General features: G+C 40.3%; 1 protein-coding gene across 2 annotated transcripts in view; it reads right to left on the reverse strand.

Annotated features, from left to right (window-relative positions):
* Nucleotides 1–16,206, reverse strand: part of sbf2 (SET binding factor 2) — a 108,062-nt gene that overhangs the window by 60,429 nt on the left and 31,427 nt on the right. For both annotated transcript variants that reach the window (XM_063475334.1, XM_063475326.1), the window contains exons 3-6: nt 9,532–9,669; nt 5,659–5,793; nt 5,128–5,238; nt 3,899–4,004 (exon numbers count right to left, since the gene is read on the reverse strand). In XM_063475334.1, the coding sequence (XP_063331404.1) occupies nt 3,899–4,004; nt 5,128–5,238; nt 5,659–5,793; nt 9,532–9,669 (490 nt within the window). The remainder of the gene's footprint in view (nt 1–3,898; nt 4,005–5,127; nt 5,239–5,658; nt 5,794–9,531; nt 9,670–16,206) is intronic.

Consider the following 16,206-nt stretch of genomic DNA (forward strand, 5'->3'; position numbering starts at 1 on the left):
ATGAAATAAATGAGGTATTTGCTGGAATGTGACGTCCACATTTTCCAGATCATTCATCTAAAATTGATTTGTGAAGGCCTTTCAGACTTCAACAACAGATTACAGCAAACAATGTGCACTTGGAAGTTCTCTGATAACCATAAAAGCTTCAAGACGGATCACTGAAATTCTAAGGAAACAATATTCTGTACGCTCGTTCCTGTTAGGCGGAACAACGTGAAGAATGTTAATATAGAAAGTTCAGGACTTCATCTCATTGAAATTTGCTCCGGCTGTGATGGAAAAGTACAGAATGACTTCAGAGGGCATGAAAGGAGAACGCAAAACACTGACAGCAGTGTAGCCAAGACCACTTAAGGCTTTGTATGCAAGAACAAATACTTTAGCATCAGTTCTGAAGAACACTACAACACAATGTGGTTTTGCTCTTGCTGAAGTTGTAAAAATTTTATTGCACGCTACCAAAAAAGACTTTTTGGGAAGTGCAATTAAAAAAAAAGAAGAGTGTTACAGTAATGCAGGCTGACTTGTGCCAGTTCTTCGATTAGTATTACCTCTTTGTTTTATCACCTCATGTCTAAATGAAGCTACCACAGTCTGTCTTTGTATGTGGGCACTGCACTCTCTGTTTACTATACGCACAGAGCAAATGTATGCAGATGGGAACACTGAGCTAACTTTATATATTCAAATAAATGCATAATTGAAAATACAATGTTTTTAAAAATATGAATACTTTGAACTAAACTAAAAGGGTAAATTCATTTTTGTTTATATTTCTTAGCTTGTATTATTATTTTTACTACTATTGTTATTTAGTGCATCTGCATTAATTGGAAATAAAATTATAGTGACGCTGTGTAATCTGCACTGTGTCCACTAGTTGTGAAAATAAATCTGCATTCAAATAGGACAGTTTCTACTGAAACACTGACTATAAAGGTAGGTGAAAAGCCATCTCTGAAAAACAAAGGAAATTACACACTCTCATACAGTATAAATAATATTTCAAAAACTGATGCGACAATCAGGAAGAATTCTAAGTTTATAGTTCCTGTTATTGTTTCCTATCAAGCAACTGACAGACCAATTCATCACACATCGGAGTGATAAGGAAAGAGGAACACCGGCAGACATATCCGCGCCGCTGGGGGCGCTTGGTCTGGAGTCTGGCTGCCTGAACTGAGCGCTTCAGTAATAAACAGGAAACATGCACCTCCAAAAAAATAGAAAAAGGGAAAAAAATCTTCCTTTTTAAAATGAAAAAGCGTGACTTAAAAAGTCATAACAGGCACCAAATGATGTATTTTTGTCCGTACTTTTTACTGAAATACCGAGGCTTCCAATTCGCAGTCACACCTCAGGTTCAGGTGTTTGCTTATCTCATGGAAACAGCGACACGTTTCCGAGCCCTAAATAAAAGAAGTGGCAGCAACAACAGAACAGACAAAGGCAACAAACAACAACAGTCGGGCTGTTGATGGTCGGATTTATCTCGCTCCCGGCCGGGGGGTGGTGGTGGGGGGGGCTGTACTTCCTGTGCAGTGTAACATGTTTAACACACATTCCTCTGTGGTGACTCGGTGACCTGCGCGCACAGAGCGATGTCCCGACCTGCCTGTCCCCATGCTAGTAGCTGATCCTTATATGGATGTAAGGACGAGCTAATAAGTGGAAACATGACGCTTACGTGTAACTCATCAACCGACTTTCCAATCAACGTGCAGGAAAATCAGGCTTTAAGGTCAGAGGAATCATTAACTCTACTGTTTAACTATGTCTTTAACTTTCAGTTTCCTGCACCTTAGTAAAAAAATGATTATTATATAACAACCTGTGACAGCAGCAGGACAGATTAAAAAAAAAAAAAAAAAAAAGATTATGATTTCATATTCTTGCCAAGAGTTGAATAAAGAATAGATAATACCGATGCCGTGTCTACATATATAGCTTACAGACATGAGATGGTCAGGACAGTTTAGCCTGAAAAAACCTGCAGACAAAAAAAACAAAACATGCAGACTGAAATAATTGAGGTGGTTTCAAAACCCCAATGCCTGAAGTACATTTGTTCATTTATCCCACATTAAACTTCTGATAGAGTAAACCTGACTTTATAAGTTAAAATACAGTCATGCAATGTAGTATACTGTAAACATCACAAGATGAAAATATCAAGAATGAGTATATTCAGTATTTGATAAATTCAGCGTCACTGTCGTGAAACTAAAATGATATGATGCTTTTATTGGGTGTTATAGGTGCATGGGTCATTTTAGCCCATTGGTAGGTGGTTGCCAGGCAACTTATAATCATGTAGGAGGAGTTCCCAGCCAAACCAACAGACAGTTTGTGTATTACAGTAAGTAACTATAAAAAGTGACAAATTGTGGCTTTGAGGTTTTTTTGGCTAGCTATTTTTCCCTTCTGCTAGCCTCTATATAAAGCTATGCTAACAATCTCATTGCCTTAGCCTTTAGCCTAGTTTATTGTAGATTCCCTGCACCGTGTCAGAGTGCCTTTTCTTCCTGAAAGTCATGATGATACAAATATCATAAATATGACATTTTCTGTAAACGCTTGGGTACATTTAGCAGTGTTCAGATATTGGTTTGCATGCAGAAGAGTATCTGTCTATTCATTGTCATTTTCAGAATTATTAACCGAGCGACCGAACTGTAAACTTTGTGCTACTCATACGTGCCTCTAAGCATTAGAAAGAAACTAACACGTGCAGTTCATCTTTCCAGCACACATGAATTGTATGCTATTTGCTGCTCTGAACTGCAAATGTACCCTCCTGATTAAAGGAAGCAGGTTTATGAAGACTGACTGGTCGTGATTCGTTATTATGTCAACATTATTTTGCTTTGTGTGTCCAGATTGGCAACAAATGCATGGCTCTGACATGACCCTAATTGCATGTATCGTGTAAGAACCCGCCCGACCCCTTGCTGCTTCCAAACAAAACGAGGATGGTGTTAATACATTCAGGAAACAGAATCTACTCTGATGTGAAGCACATTCTCCTAATCAAGAGAGACCAAATGAGGGCCAACTTTCCATTACAAATCAGATTTCAGGTGAATTATATTTAATCAGCCTCTCGGCTTACATATGCAAAAAGTGAAATAAGCCCCGCTGTTTAGGAATAACCCCAAAATCTGCAAACATAATGCAGAATGCTCACAGCGTGGCTTTTGCCAATTTGCGCTTTTTTTGAGTGCTAAGAAAAACAATAGACACACTCCCTAAATACGGCTGGACTCCCTTATGATTGAGTCATCGCGAATCAGGCACGTCGGTTCTTTACCAGAGCACGTATCGCCTGTTCAAATCATTTAAGTCTGGACCATTAACATATTGTGCAAACACTGCAATCCGAAACCACAAAACCTAATCAAATCTTCATTATTGGCTCCTTCTGCCCAGACAAAATTACAGAAACATTGATGGGACACAGAGAAAAACGCACAGCCGTGCTTGAGACGCATTTCATGTAGAACTAATCTGAGCTCTTAATGGCTCACCGCAAAAGTCCTACAGTAGTGGAGTTTGCCACTAGGTGATTAGCAAAGTTACACAGAGCATTTAAAAATCTGATAAGAATAAATGTGAATAATGTCAAGCATAAAGGCATTTTACTAAATAAGCTGAGACATTGAATGCTTTAAAACTTATGTTTTTAAATGTGACTGCTGTCAGATTATAACAGCTACTAGAAATACCTACATGGTGATTGAGTCTACAGTACATGATAAACTGCAGCAGGGTAATGTTAATAAATACATGACAAGACATTTAGTCATTTCATTTCAGATACAACAATGAAGTCATAAATAAGTCATGTTGTGACTCATGATTGCTGGTTAGTAGTTATCACAGTGCCTTGACCCACCCAACTGCTGGAAGAGTAGAGCAATACTCTTGGATGTAACGGGCAGCGTGTCGTTCAGGGGTGTCTGGATGAGCTGACGGTCTCCTGCTCCCAGGCTAAATAGCTTCTGTAAACAGAAAAAAAGGGCGTGGCAGTCAGACAACAGCAATAGAACATTTTAACGACCATCACGTCTACAGGGTCGAGAAGTCCAACAACTGACAGTCACAGGACTGCTCTGAGCCCGTGGGGCATGAAGAAGATGCATTCTATTCAATGCAAACACTGTGCGGACCATCTGAATAAGTCGTTTTCTCACTAATCAAAAACATAACTGATATGGTGCACAGCTGCATCAATATAAAAAATGATTCATGCACTGCAAAGATTAAAAAACATATTTCCAAAGTGTGTACGTGTTGTTCAGATCGACACAGACTCTAATCAGTCACCTAAAAGCTGTGCTTTAATTATTCTCACAAATACATCCTGATTCAGACTGTGTACAGGTATCCTCTGATATAATCTCACAGTATCATATAAAGGTCTCATGGGGTCCTCATTCACACAATTCCTGGCATACCTGTATGTTCAACTGTGTTTTGTTTTGACAAATGAGTCTGCTTGGGTCTGGCAGACTTGAGGACATGAGATTTTTTTGTGGCGTCTTGCTAGAGAACAGAAGGGGCCAAATTCTTCTTTCTAACAGCACATTATCCATCATTTAAAACAAAATCAGATGAGAAAGCGAGAAACCCACTGTGGCAGAATGAGCGGGCTGCGTTTTTGTTCCGGGTGTTTTTAACAGTCTAAATAAATGATCTGATGCCTAGCTTACCGGAGCATTATCTTCTGACATTTGGCCACCAAAATACTTTATGATATCAAGAGGGATCCTAATGCAGTGACAGTGCAGTACAGTCCTCAGAAATGCTACAGATAAAGTTCAAGAGATTTTCTTTCTTGCTCCACTCTAAGAGTTTATTTCGCTTAGTGTCATGGCAGAATGAGTAGACTAGAACTTCGCCTGAACCCTGAACATTATGGTGGTGACTGGCTGCAAAGCAAACATCAATCTGCATCACTGAACCTCAGTCATCCACTTACAATCTGGCTCAAAGCAGAGCAAGGTTGACATCAACAACCAACTAGCACAAAGTCCTGGACCTGTGCCCACCTCCTTGAAAAACCACCCAACAGCAGAGCCAGACAGTGATACGTGGACATGTTCTCTCTTAGGTCAGACTTACCTGAGATCCACCAGCAACAGGAACCAAGAAAGTAAAAAGGTTGGCCACCAATCCCTCCAAAGGGAAACTCAGGCTATCGATGTAGACCGTGTAGATCAGCCCTAAGCACCCCTGTAAGAACAACATGTGTCAGACAACTAAGACATGTAGAAAAGGGAAAGAAGCAACCATTAATGTGCTTAACAAGTGTCTGCATTTCCTCTTTTTGGGCCGAGAGCAAAAGATCCTCGGTACCACTGACATCTAGGTAAGGTCTGCTAGTAAGGTTATTACCATGGATGGTATGACTGGCCTTACGCCAGCACAAACTGACCTTAATGAAAGGCTCAAAGTTTCTTATGCACCTGTGACTCCTGTACTTTCTGAAGTGCATGCCTACACTTAAGCAAACTTGACCCATTTTACAGACAGAACAAAGCAGATTAGTATCTGCAAGATGAAAATCAGATTTGACAAAAATTCGGAGAATTCTTCCGAACAGTCAGAAAAAACATTTTTTAATCAAGATTTAATCGTGCGGTGTCTTATTACCCGGAATATTTCGGGATAATCCAGCCTGGACACGAGAATGAGACTTTTTGGTGCAAACACTTGAGCCGGCTGGATCAGGCCATCCTCTTCTGCCTCCTCATCTTCATCGCCATCAGCTTCAATGTTCTTTGATCCCTGAAACATAAAAAAAGGAGTCGTTACTTTATAATAAGAAGCACCTTGAGGTGACTGTTGTGATTTGGCACTGTATAAATAAAATGGCCTTTAACTGAATTGAATGCAGCCCAAAGAAATGTTAAAAATCCTCCATTGTCTACAGTGAGCAGAAACAAAAACATTTATAAAAGGCTGGACAATTAATTATCCTCTTTCACAATGTTGTATTTTAGTACAGCCAGCAGAGCCACTTTGTTAATTTCTTCAATTACGATGATGCTAATAAAAGATTTCTCCAAAGGGACCAAGATTAAATGAGATTTGCTTACAGAAGAGTCAAAAATGACTTTAGGAAGTTCATACTCCTTCTCTCCGAGGATCACATCATAATACAGCAAATGCAAAACATCAGTGACAAAAATACCAAACAAGTTAACAACTGCACAGCGCTTAGTATCTGTTGTGTAAGATAGAAAATTTACAGTTTCGATCTGGTCTCTATTGAGGTCCACGAGCTGCATTACAACACTGATACGCCAATCTCTCGGCGCTCATTCCAAACTAAAGCCTTTATCACAGTCTAGTATATTTCTCCAGGCAGTCAAAACATGCCGCAAGAGCTTAGGTATCTCCAGCACCAAGGAGTGCAGGATCAAAATATCTGTTCTATCCATCTGAGAATTTATTTTTTGGGGGGGGGGGGGGGGTCACATTTCTCCATCATTGTTAGGATTTGGTTCAATTATTTAACAAAATACATTCCTGCGCCGCCTGTCTGGACGCTCTCTGAAATCTAGCTGAGCAGATAAGGACGTCAATTCAGAGAGTTAAGACTGTTAAAACACCCTCACGTTTCAAGAAGATCTTCAGCGCTCTGAAGTGAACGCTGGAATGCACGTTTGTTTGAGGTACCCCGATGGTCTCGATGAGACCAAATATAGCCTGACCTAATGATTAATATGAGCCAGACAGATAAAAGATAAGGCCGTGTTGTGGATAATAAACGTTTATAGGTTCAGTCTTTATGCTACAGTATGTAATCTACACCAAGCAGACACGCATCTCGGTCAAGTGTCTCTCTATCAGACACAAACATCTCAGTTAGTTTAATCTGTTTGAGTGAAGCGTATCAGTTAAACTGTAAGACAAACTGTGTTGTTTTCATGCTTTTTTTTTAAAAGCCTAAAGATAGCTTCAAAATTAATTAGATTAACTTCTCGCTTTATAAACTAATACATTATGTGTCAACATCAAAATCAGTGCAACGCTCTGCTTGGAAGCCCTGATTCTTTCCAAGAAGGACGGCACTTGGGCATACATGAGACATCTAAATATTATTGTAAAACAAGCATGCCCCCCACCATGGGGAAAAAGGCACTCCGTGACTCCCCATCAGGACAATGTGGCTGACAACATTACAAAATCTGCTTCAGAATCACTCCATCACCAGCAGCATAGCAAAGAGTTCAAGGCCTTGACCCATTTTAACTGAAAAAAAAAAGCTAAAAACAACCCGATTCTCAAGGCCCCCAAAATGATCTGCTGCCAATGTCTCAGTGCCAGACACCCCCAGAGGTCCAATGTCCATAACTCAATGGATTGAAGCTTTTCACGTGGCATCGGGGACTCTTGCACATGCATTACTGATTAAAATACATATAAAAACAATAAAAAAACAAACAGAAATGAGGTTTCTCAACAGTTTGTATTGACTTTATTTTACACACAACCATCTGCTTCAGGTGTGGGATTTTTGACTGAGTGAAAACATAAAAAGTTCCACTTTTCCAACCCGGCAACAAAGTTTAGATTTTGAAACACACCTGCTGTGTGATTATACATACGTTTACACTCCTCTAGTGCCACAAAACAAAAAAAGTGTTCAAAAATGTGTTTTTTGAGCATAGTACGAGTTCTCCCTGTAGGCTCGATCATGTCTGGTAAATATGTGGAGCATTATCAAAATTCAACTATGTCTGCATGAAATAGAATTTCCAGAGGTCACCCTCGTGTTAAAGTGAAATTCTGTCGCTAAAGTCCTCTCTTCACTCCCTTCACTCTTCACTACTCTTCACAAAGCCATTGTGTAAGAACTGAAAGGATGAAAGTGACAGCTAGCTTCACTGTGAGGATAATGAGGATGATCCACTTATCTGTAAACCCTAAAATGCTTTTCACAGACTTCACCAACAAGAGGCGAGCATTGAGATTTCTGCCCATTGTCAGGTTATTTTCTTTACCTTGATGTGTCAAAGTGGAAAAATGCACTCAGTTATGCAAACTGAGGCATGCTTTAATACAAATGTAATTATGATGTGATTCACACAACAAGTTCAAATGCTAATGAGAAAAGGATGCACTACAACAGAGCTGAATGCGGGCATTCCACCAAAGTGACTCGTTGCTATTTTGAAGTTGACACATTTCTCGTACGGGGCTCGATTTCAAATTTCCCTCAAAGATGTTAAACTGATCTAACTGGAATGTGATTGATGACTGCCTTCCACATGCGAAAGGATGTGAGGTCACAGTGGGCAGAGTGACAAAGAGTCATTTAAGGCCTCCAACAAAGGCCAACACAGTGAAACAATTATCTTGGTATTGTGTGGGCCTCTGGCAGGGAGAGAAGTTAACAAGATCACTGGTAAGTATGAAAATGATCCCAATGAAACTAATCTGTAGTAATCAATAATTTATGGGGGTTTTGGACATTGGTGCCGTGACCACTAATCTGCAATCAAACACAGTCTTGTATGCATGAGTAAATCACATGCCGAAGGGGAGCAGAGGCTATCCTGTCTTTTATAAGAGAATTCCTCGGCCAAGTCACAATTTATTAGGCTGGATGCAAACAGGCTGTTTTCTAATAACGCCCGACATTCTGGAAGACATCAACCACGTGACAAGCGTTCCTGAGAACTAAAAAAGAGTGCCAAAGACGGCAAAAAAATAAAAACAAAAAGCAAATCAATAAGCCTAAAATGAAAACAGAAAGTCACATTGCCCAAGCTTCATATCCCTAAGGGTGTCTAATGGTTATGAGAGGCACACAAGAATGACAGTGACCTCATTTTCGGGAGGACACTCCAAGAAACCGACTTCAACATTTCGATATCAGGACCTTACAAGGTGATGATCTCATGCACTGCTTTCTACTAAAGAGGACAGGTGAGTGTAGATTTGTATTAATACAGTGGCTCACATGGCAGATCAAGGTGTTAGAGGTGATGCACCGATCTGAGGTTTGATCAAATATCAATGCGATCACTGATGATGAGATGATGTTGGTTACAGCCAAACATCACTAACACTGCACTGATTGCTAACAGGGGAGCTAATGTAGCATTTAAGAAGCTAAAAACTAGCAAAAAGCAAAGATAGAGCAGCTGGAAGGTATTTCACTCAAGGTACATCAATAGCTTTTATTTGGCTGTTCACAAAAGTTTTTAAGATAAACATAAAATGATCGAGTGAGTTGACAAGGCTGAAAAACTCCAACACTACATTATGCTTTCTCTTTTACTCAGTGGCACATAATGCTTGTTTGGAAGCTTCTGCTGCAATTATAGTAAAATTAAATACTGTCACCAACGGTTTCTTGTCCAATCCACTTTACACATGACATGTTTATGTGGCCCTGTAAACGGTGGTGGGTTCAGACTGAGCAGGGAATAAAGGAGAAACTCTCTAAGCTGAAATGAGACTGCAGATAAGTTCATGCAGTCGTTTTGGTCAAAGGTAGAGACTGTGGAGTACCTGCAGGTTGACCTCGGCCTCGTAGAAAGTGAGGCAGGAGCAGTAGTGTCGGTCTGAATCGATATCTGTCAGCACAACGGTGAAGAAGGTGGGTGCTTTCCGATCTCTGGACAGCCTCCAGCCTCCAGGCTGGCAGAACTGAAAAGACAAAAAACAGTAAAATGACGTCACATAGGAATCCACAGAATCACATCACACTTACAGTAACATTTGGTTACTTTGAATTTTTTTAAATAAATTCAGTGGTTATGACGCCCACTGAGACTTTTTGCTGGTAAACCAATCAAACCTTCAAATTACTGTGAAACACTGTAGTAGCTGAATCCCAACGCCCCCATACAGAGCAAAGACAAGATGTGCTGCTCTAGGGGGCAATTTCGTCTCCTATGCATGCCACAGAGCAGGAAGTGGCATGTTCAGAATTTATTTTCTTTGAAAATCGTCAGCGATGGTGCCCGTTCTAATTAAAGGCTCGAGCATAAGAGGAAATGTCGCACACAAGACTTACAGGGGGGAAAAAACACTCCAAAACAAAAAACAGGAATTAAGCAACTTTATACATTAAATCAAAGCTAAAACTGAGAATAACAACAAATATTTATTTATCCTACTGTCCCAATTTCTTATTCAGATTTTTGTATGAATCATCATTTAAGAAAACAACACATCTGAAAGGTGGACCTCTCTGTTACACCGTTTTATTGATTCAGACAGTCCAGGGTAAAAGTTTGGACAGAGGTTTAGATATTCCATGAGAGAGTCCTGTTCTCCTAAAATCTTCCTGGAATGACTTATTATTTAGACTTCCAAACATTCCTGTTTACTGACGATTTAAGTATCACACAAATCAATAATTTTCTATGCGTGACAAAACTGAGCCATTTTTAGAAAACTGTGGGCACAGAAACTCAGAGAGAGACCATTACAATAATAAGAAGCATCTTAAACAGGTTTTAGATCCCAGAGCAACAACAGCGTGAGTCATCTCCAATCCTGACACAAAACATCTGCAAAGTGTGGAAAAAAAACAAGCTTCTCCCGATACGTTGTTTGGTTAGACAAAACTGGTTTATCAATCTATTGACTTTATAGTTAGAGACATAAATTGCTGTTGATGTTGCCTTCACATAAACACTTGCAATTCTTCAAGCTGAAAATAAACCCGCCCACTGTTTGGAGAAATAGATGAATTATTTGTTCTTATAGATAAACTTTGAATAGTTTATCTTCCAAAAAAAAGACAAAAAAAGAAAAAGGAATAAATAAGCCACGTGGCACATGAGAGAACAGAGGGCCAAAGTATGAGAGGCAGGCAGGCATTTGGTCAGAGAGTTGAGTGTTTGTGTCTGATCCTTCTCTTGTTTTTGCAGGGGGCCCAACTGGCTCTGGTTTTGAAAATGGTGTTTAGACTGCTCCTCAGGGGTTACGCAGGGGATCACCGGACACATGGAGGAAGACAGGAGACCGGGTTAAGGAGGGGCAGCTGAGGGCAAAAACAGATGAACAGATGGGTAGATAGCTGGCTCTGTACACGAGGTAGTGTCTCTTGGGCAGCAAATGATAAGAGGTCGACTCAAAAAAAAAAAAAAAAAAAGGAGAAAAGGGAATTAAAGAGGAGAGCTGGAAAACAGAGATTAAGAGAGGAAGGGAGGAAAGAAAGAGATGGGAGGGGGACAAGGGGCCTGTTCAACCTGGAGGTTCAGACCAGGATGCCATCTTCTAGCAGATACAATAGCCCACAGGAAATCTGTTAAACCTGCATTGTGGGGAGGTGTGTGTGTGTGTGTGTTTGTGCATGAATGCTCGGGCCAGACAGGATCCAAAGACAAATGCGGATAACTGTGCTCCTGTCCTAAAGTATTCCAACTATGCCATTCATTGTTGTCAAAAAAGAGACAAACACATTTGGGACCACATAGCTCAGAAGATCACAGGAGATAATAACATCCTGTGTGTGTCTGTGTGTGTGTTGTATTTCTCCATGCGTGTTTCCGTAGTGGTGAACATATGTGTGAGATGGGGACTATGACACGGTGACATGCAGGCAGCAGATGAAAAGATGATGGTGAAATGATGAATTGCCTTCCATAATGTTAAATAAGTGTTTATTAAGTCAGGGGTTTCTCTCCTGTAGGTCTGCAGAGACACTTCAGGGCTGGCACAGGTTCAAAGACACTTGACTGAGTTTGGTGTTTAGTAAACTTCATGGTATTCAGGGACCAATGCTTCCAGACAGACATCCATTTACATGCAACTTATCACTGTCTACATAAAAGATGAATGACTGTGTATCTTTGATGTAGCTGGATCCAATTCAGACTTTACAAAGAAAGTGATTTCACGTATCCTACGCAGTTGCATTTTTATAAAAACGTGTCTCATTTCTGAGGTTTTAAACATTCAATGCTTATGACGCTACAAGGTTCAGGCCTGTGCAACAACCGAGTTTGGATCCTACACTACGGTGTTCACATATGGTGACTGTTGTCTGCTTGATTAAAACTATTTCAAGTAAGATGAGTATACTGATGATCTCTCTCTGCAACCTACTAGAAAGGAAGGGCATCTCTGAAGGTCTGCAATGCTTTTTACAAATGTTATCATTTTAAATCAACTGCATGTAAACATCAAGCCGAAGAAATCCGATGTGACTTGTAATTAAGTGTGGATATACCGATAGTAACACTTTTCTTAAGTTATAAAATGTGGCTTTAAGTTTTAATTTAGTGGTCTAGCGTCCTGCTATCTGTTATGAGAGGCACAAGCAGATCACTGTCTACATAAAACATGACTGTGTATCTTAGACGTGGCTGGAGCCAATTCAGACTTTACAAAGAAAGTGCCATGAATGGAGTTACCCCCTGCAGGCTATTAGAAGGAATTCAGAATTGGGGAACATCCTTGCTGGATTCACTTTTCAGATCCAGAAGATAACCACAAACTGAACTTTTATGTAGAGGTTTAGGTCTGCCTGCAAAACTGCATTTGTTTCCTTCTATGCTACATTCTTCAAACAGAAACAGTAACTGCTATATAGGACAGATAGATTACAGAGACCGAGCAGAAGGTAACAAAAGGTGAAAGCACTGACTGACAGGATCAGACATAGGCTACACACTGACCTATAGCATGACATGAGAATCAATTACAGAGCAACACGTGCTAACAGTTTAGCCTTTATACAGCTAAGAGAAAGGACATCTCCTGGTCCAAAATTAGATCTCAGTCAAATGACAAAGGATCTCTGGGACACACTTGCTCTGCTGATGTCAGAGGCGAGCTGACTGCAGCCCTCCAGCTAAACCTACCACGTCGCATCATGTGCTACAGCCCAGCATGACTGACTCCCAACACCACAATTCACCACCTCAGCCAGTGATATTAGATATGCAGTCTGACCTGCTAAGCATCGTCACAGCACCAATCAAAAGAGAGAGAGAAAAAAAAGAAGGAACACAGCTGCATTGCCTGAACAAGACACGGCAACATTCTTATATTATGACAAGTGATTAAAGTTTGCTTAGGCTGGTGCAGCCAGCTTAAACAGGGGCAGCCGCCATTACTAACGATGACTAAGGAAAAGGAGTCAGAGACAACGATATCAGCTTTGTTTTCCACCAGTATGACACAATTGAAACATGACTGAAAAGTGGGGTTTAAGTGTTTTCATTACGACCACAACATTTCAGAGTCCTGTACTAGGAGAAATACAAACAGACTCTGAAGGGTCATAAAACCTTGAAAGAGTTCCCGTTACCACAAATGAACTCTGTCCCGCAAATCCTCCACGAGAGAGAATTATTTCATACTCTGGTTAGGTTACTACATCCAAAAGTTCTCGCATGTTTTCTCTCCGCAGCAATAAAATGTGTATAGACCGAGCTGTCTCCTCTAATCTGATCATCAACAAGAATGACCCAAAGTGGATGAGAGAAAAAGGAAAATATTTTCCTCTACAATCCTCTAATTACATAGGCGACTTTTTGTGTATGAGACAGAGGGAGAGACCCAGAAAATGCAGGAATATGGGCGGTTTTTAAAATGACAACACATACACAAAACAGAAGCTGAGTTCACACACACTAACATTTGCATTCCCAAAAATAACTGTTCTCACATCCTAAAGCAGGTGTTACTGAAAGGAAACACACAAAAAATACAACAACTTCAACTTTTAAAGAATTCCAAGACAATGCTGCCAGGAAAACCTAGCAGCAGATGTGCCCTACACCACGTGCTTCCATCATCCTCTTCCCTCTACCTTGCTCTTTCCCCATTCTTGTGGAAGCATGCCAGGAAGACAACACAATGACGGAAAGTGAAGTGCAAGGTGTCAGGGGCTGGCCGGGGGGTGAGAAGGTCAGCGGCGTGCTGCCTAGCCAGGATTCCATCTTTATCAGGTCTGCAGGATGAGCAGAGGACAAAACAACCAGAGATGGCTGTGAGTGAACAAACATGCTTACGTCCACTCCACACACACCTCATCTCCTTCACTCAAGGACACCAAGATGATGACAGGAAATGAAACGGTCAACAAAAAAACAAACAAAAGAAAAAAAAAACCTCCCACACCATAACTCCCAAACACTTCTCCATGGTTACACTGACTTAATTCACTTTACTGCAGCACAGATGCATCACAAAAGCCTCTGAGGTGACATCTGATCTCCTCAGCTCTGCTAGTTTGAAAGTCTGGTTTACTTTACAGATCTGTTATGTAATACAGGGGACATATGGTTCATTTTAAAGATAGATTATTTTTAGACAACCATGATAGAGCACAGCATGTAAAAAAAAAGAAAAAAAATGTCAAGTCAGGCAGTGAAGTAAGAGTCATCTAGCAAATATGGCAAACACTACTGCAGTAATATACACAGAATTCTGTGCTTCATAAATGCCACGTGTAGGAAATGTAACACTGGAAAAGGACCCCGCTACAACATGTATTTCAAGCAAAAACGTAAAGAGTTGTTGTTTTTTTTTTTAAATTGCCACGCACAGTCCCACCACAAGCTTGCAAAGGACAGCTTTGCTTGAAGGCAAATACTTTACTTCAAAAACACTGCATAAATGAAAACCATGCAGGCAGCTCACCACAAGCGGCTTGAAAATAGAAATGCAGAGAGGGGAGAAAAACTAAACGTCCCATTGGAGAATTAAACATTCCTATTTATAAATCAACCCACTGTCAGCTCATCCTGTACCCAAACCTTACTACTTCAGCCTCACCTTGAGTTACTATGGGATGTTCACGGTTTGGCATGTGGGATCCCAAAGTTTAGATTGACTATCCGGTGCCAATTCAGTCAAAAGTAGGTTAATAGACTCCATATCTTCCAAGAATAAATAGGTTGAATCATAGTTCAGTGAGGAATCTGCCATAAAAATGTACTCAAGAGTAGAAAAATTCCCTGTCGGAATCCAAGGAAAGTCCATGGATTTTCCCCATACTGTTTAATCGTAGTATCAAGTAGGAAAAATGATATTAAAACCACCTGAGTAGTATGAAAACAATCATAATCTAATAAATTCTCCCATTGTGATGATGGAATATGTCAAAATGGACAAAAAGAGCAGTAAAAATCAACCGTGTAAAGTCCTGGCACTTTGTAAACAAAAATAAAAAGAAACAACCAGACTTGATAAGTCATGTATGAACATGTTAATCACTTGTCAGCATACTGAACTTCTTAAACAAGATTAAACTGATGTCAAAGTCTTCTAAACACTACAGGATTTCACAATTCAAACGAGGTGTCTTGTATTAAACAAAAATTACAGCTTGGGATTTCACAAAGTAAATAAATGAGAAGTGACGTATTGGTAGATGAGTACAGCACATATTATGCTGCACTTGAGAAAGCTGACTATGACTTTCAACACGTAAAACGCAAAAACTCGAGCTGGCTGCCAGAGAAATGCGCAAAAGTTACAGACAGTTCTTGATATCGCCCGACTTTAACGTAACGTAATGACAGCCGGGTGAAAAACAGACACCAACAGACCGAAGCAACCTGTCAGGTTCCTACATTTGTGACAGCCGTGGGGAAAAATACAAGCATGAGTACCCTGCTTGGGTACTCATCCTTGTATTAAAGAACGTGGCAATGAAATGGCGAAGCTTTTAGCAGAACTGGTTGTTCCTTTCAATATTTACAGAGGTATGCTTGACATATAGTAAATATTTGTGGAACAAAGGATTAGGCTTCATTAGGATTCAGCGAGCAGCGAGCCACAATTTGCTCCAAATAACTGTCATACTTATTACATAAGATCATCCTCTCCCTAAATCATCCTCTTTAAAGACAGTGACACACTTATAAATACGGCTTTAATGTACGTTTTGAAATCTGCTTGTGCCTCTCATAACAGATAGCGGGACTCTGATTATATTTACTCTACCAAGAACCCCGATACCTCCCCGGGATCTGGTTCACACTCACATCTGGCATTCAAAGCTAGACTGCCTGCAGATGTGCATCTGACCTTGGAGCACTTCATCTTCACAACTGAGACAGTCCAGGATCTATCCTAATTTTGCAGCACTGCATATAAAAATCATCCTGAACACCTCCCGTGTCCACAGGTCAGATGTATGGTGGGTTAGCTTTGTCTACCATAGTATCCTTTATGACAGGAACACCGAGGGGACTAAAATTAGAAAGTGGGAAACAA

This window comes from Pelmatolapia mariae, linkage group LG1 (genome assembly GCF_036321145.2).
Source record: "Pelmatolapia mariae isolate MD_Pm_ZW linkage group LG1, Pm_UMD_F_2, whole genome shotgun sequence".
NCBI lineage: Eukaryota > Metazoa > Chordata > Actinopteri > Cichliformes > Cichlidae > Pelmatolapia > Pelmatolapia mariae.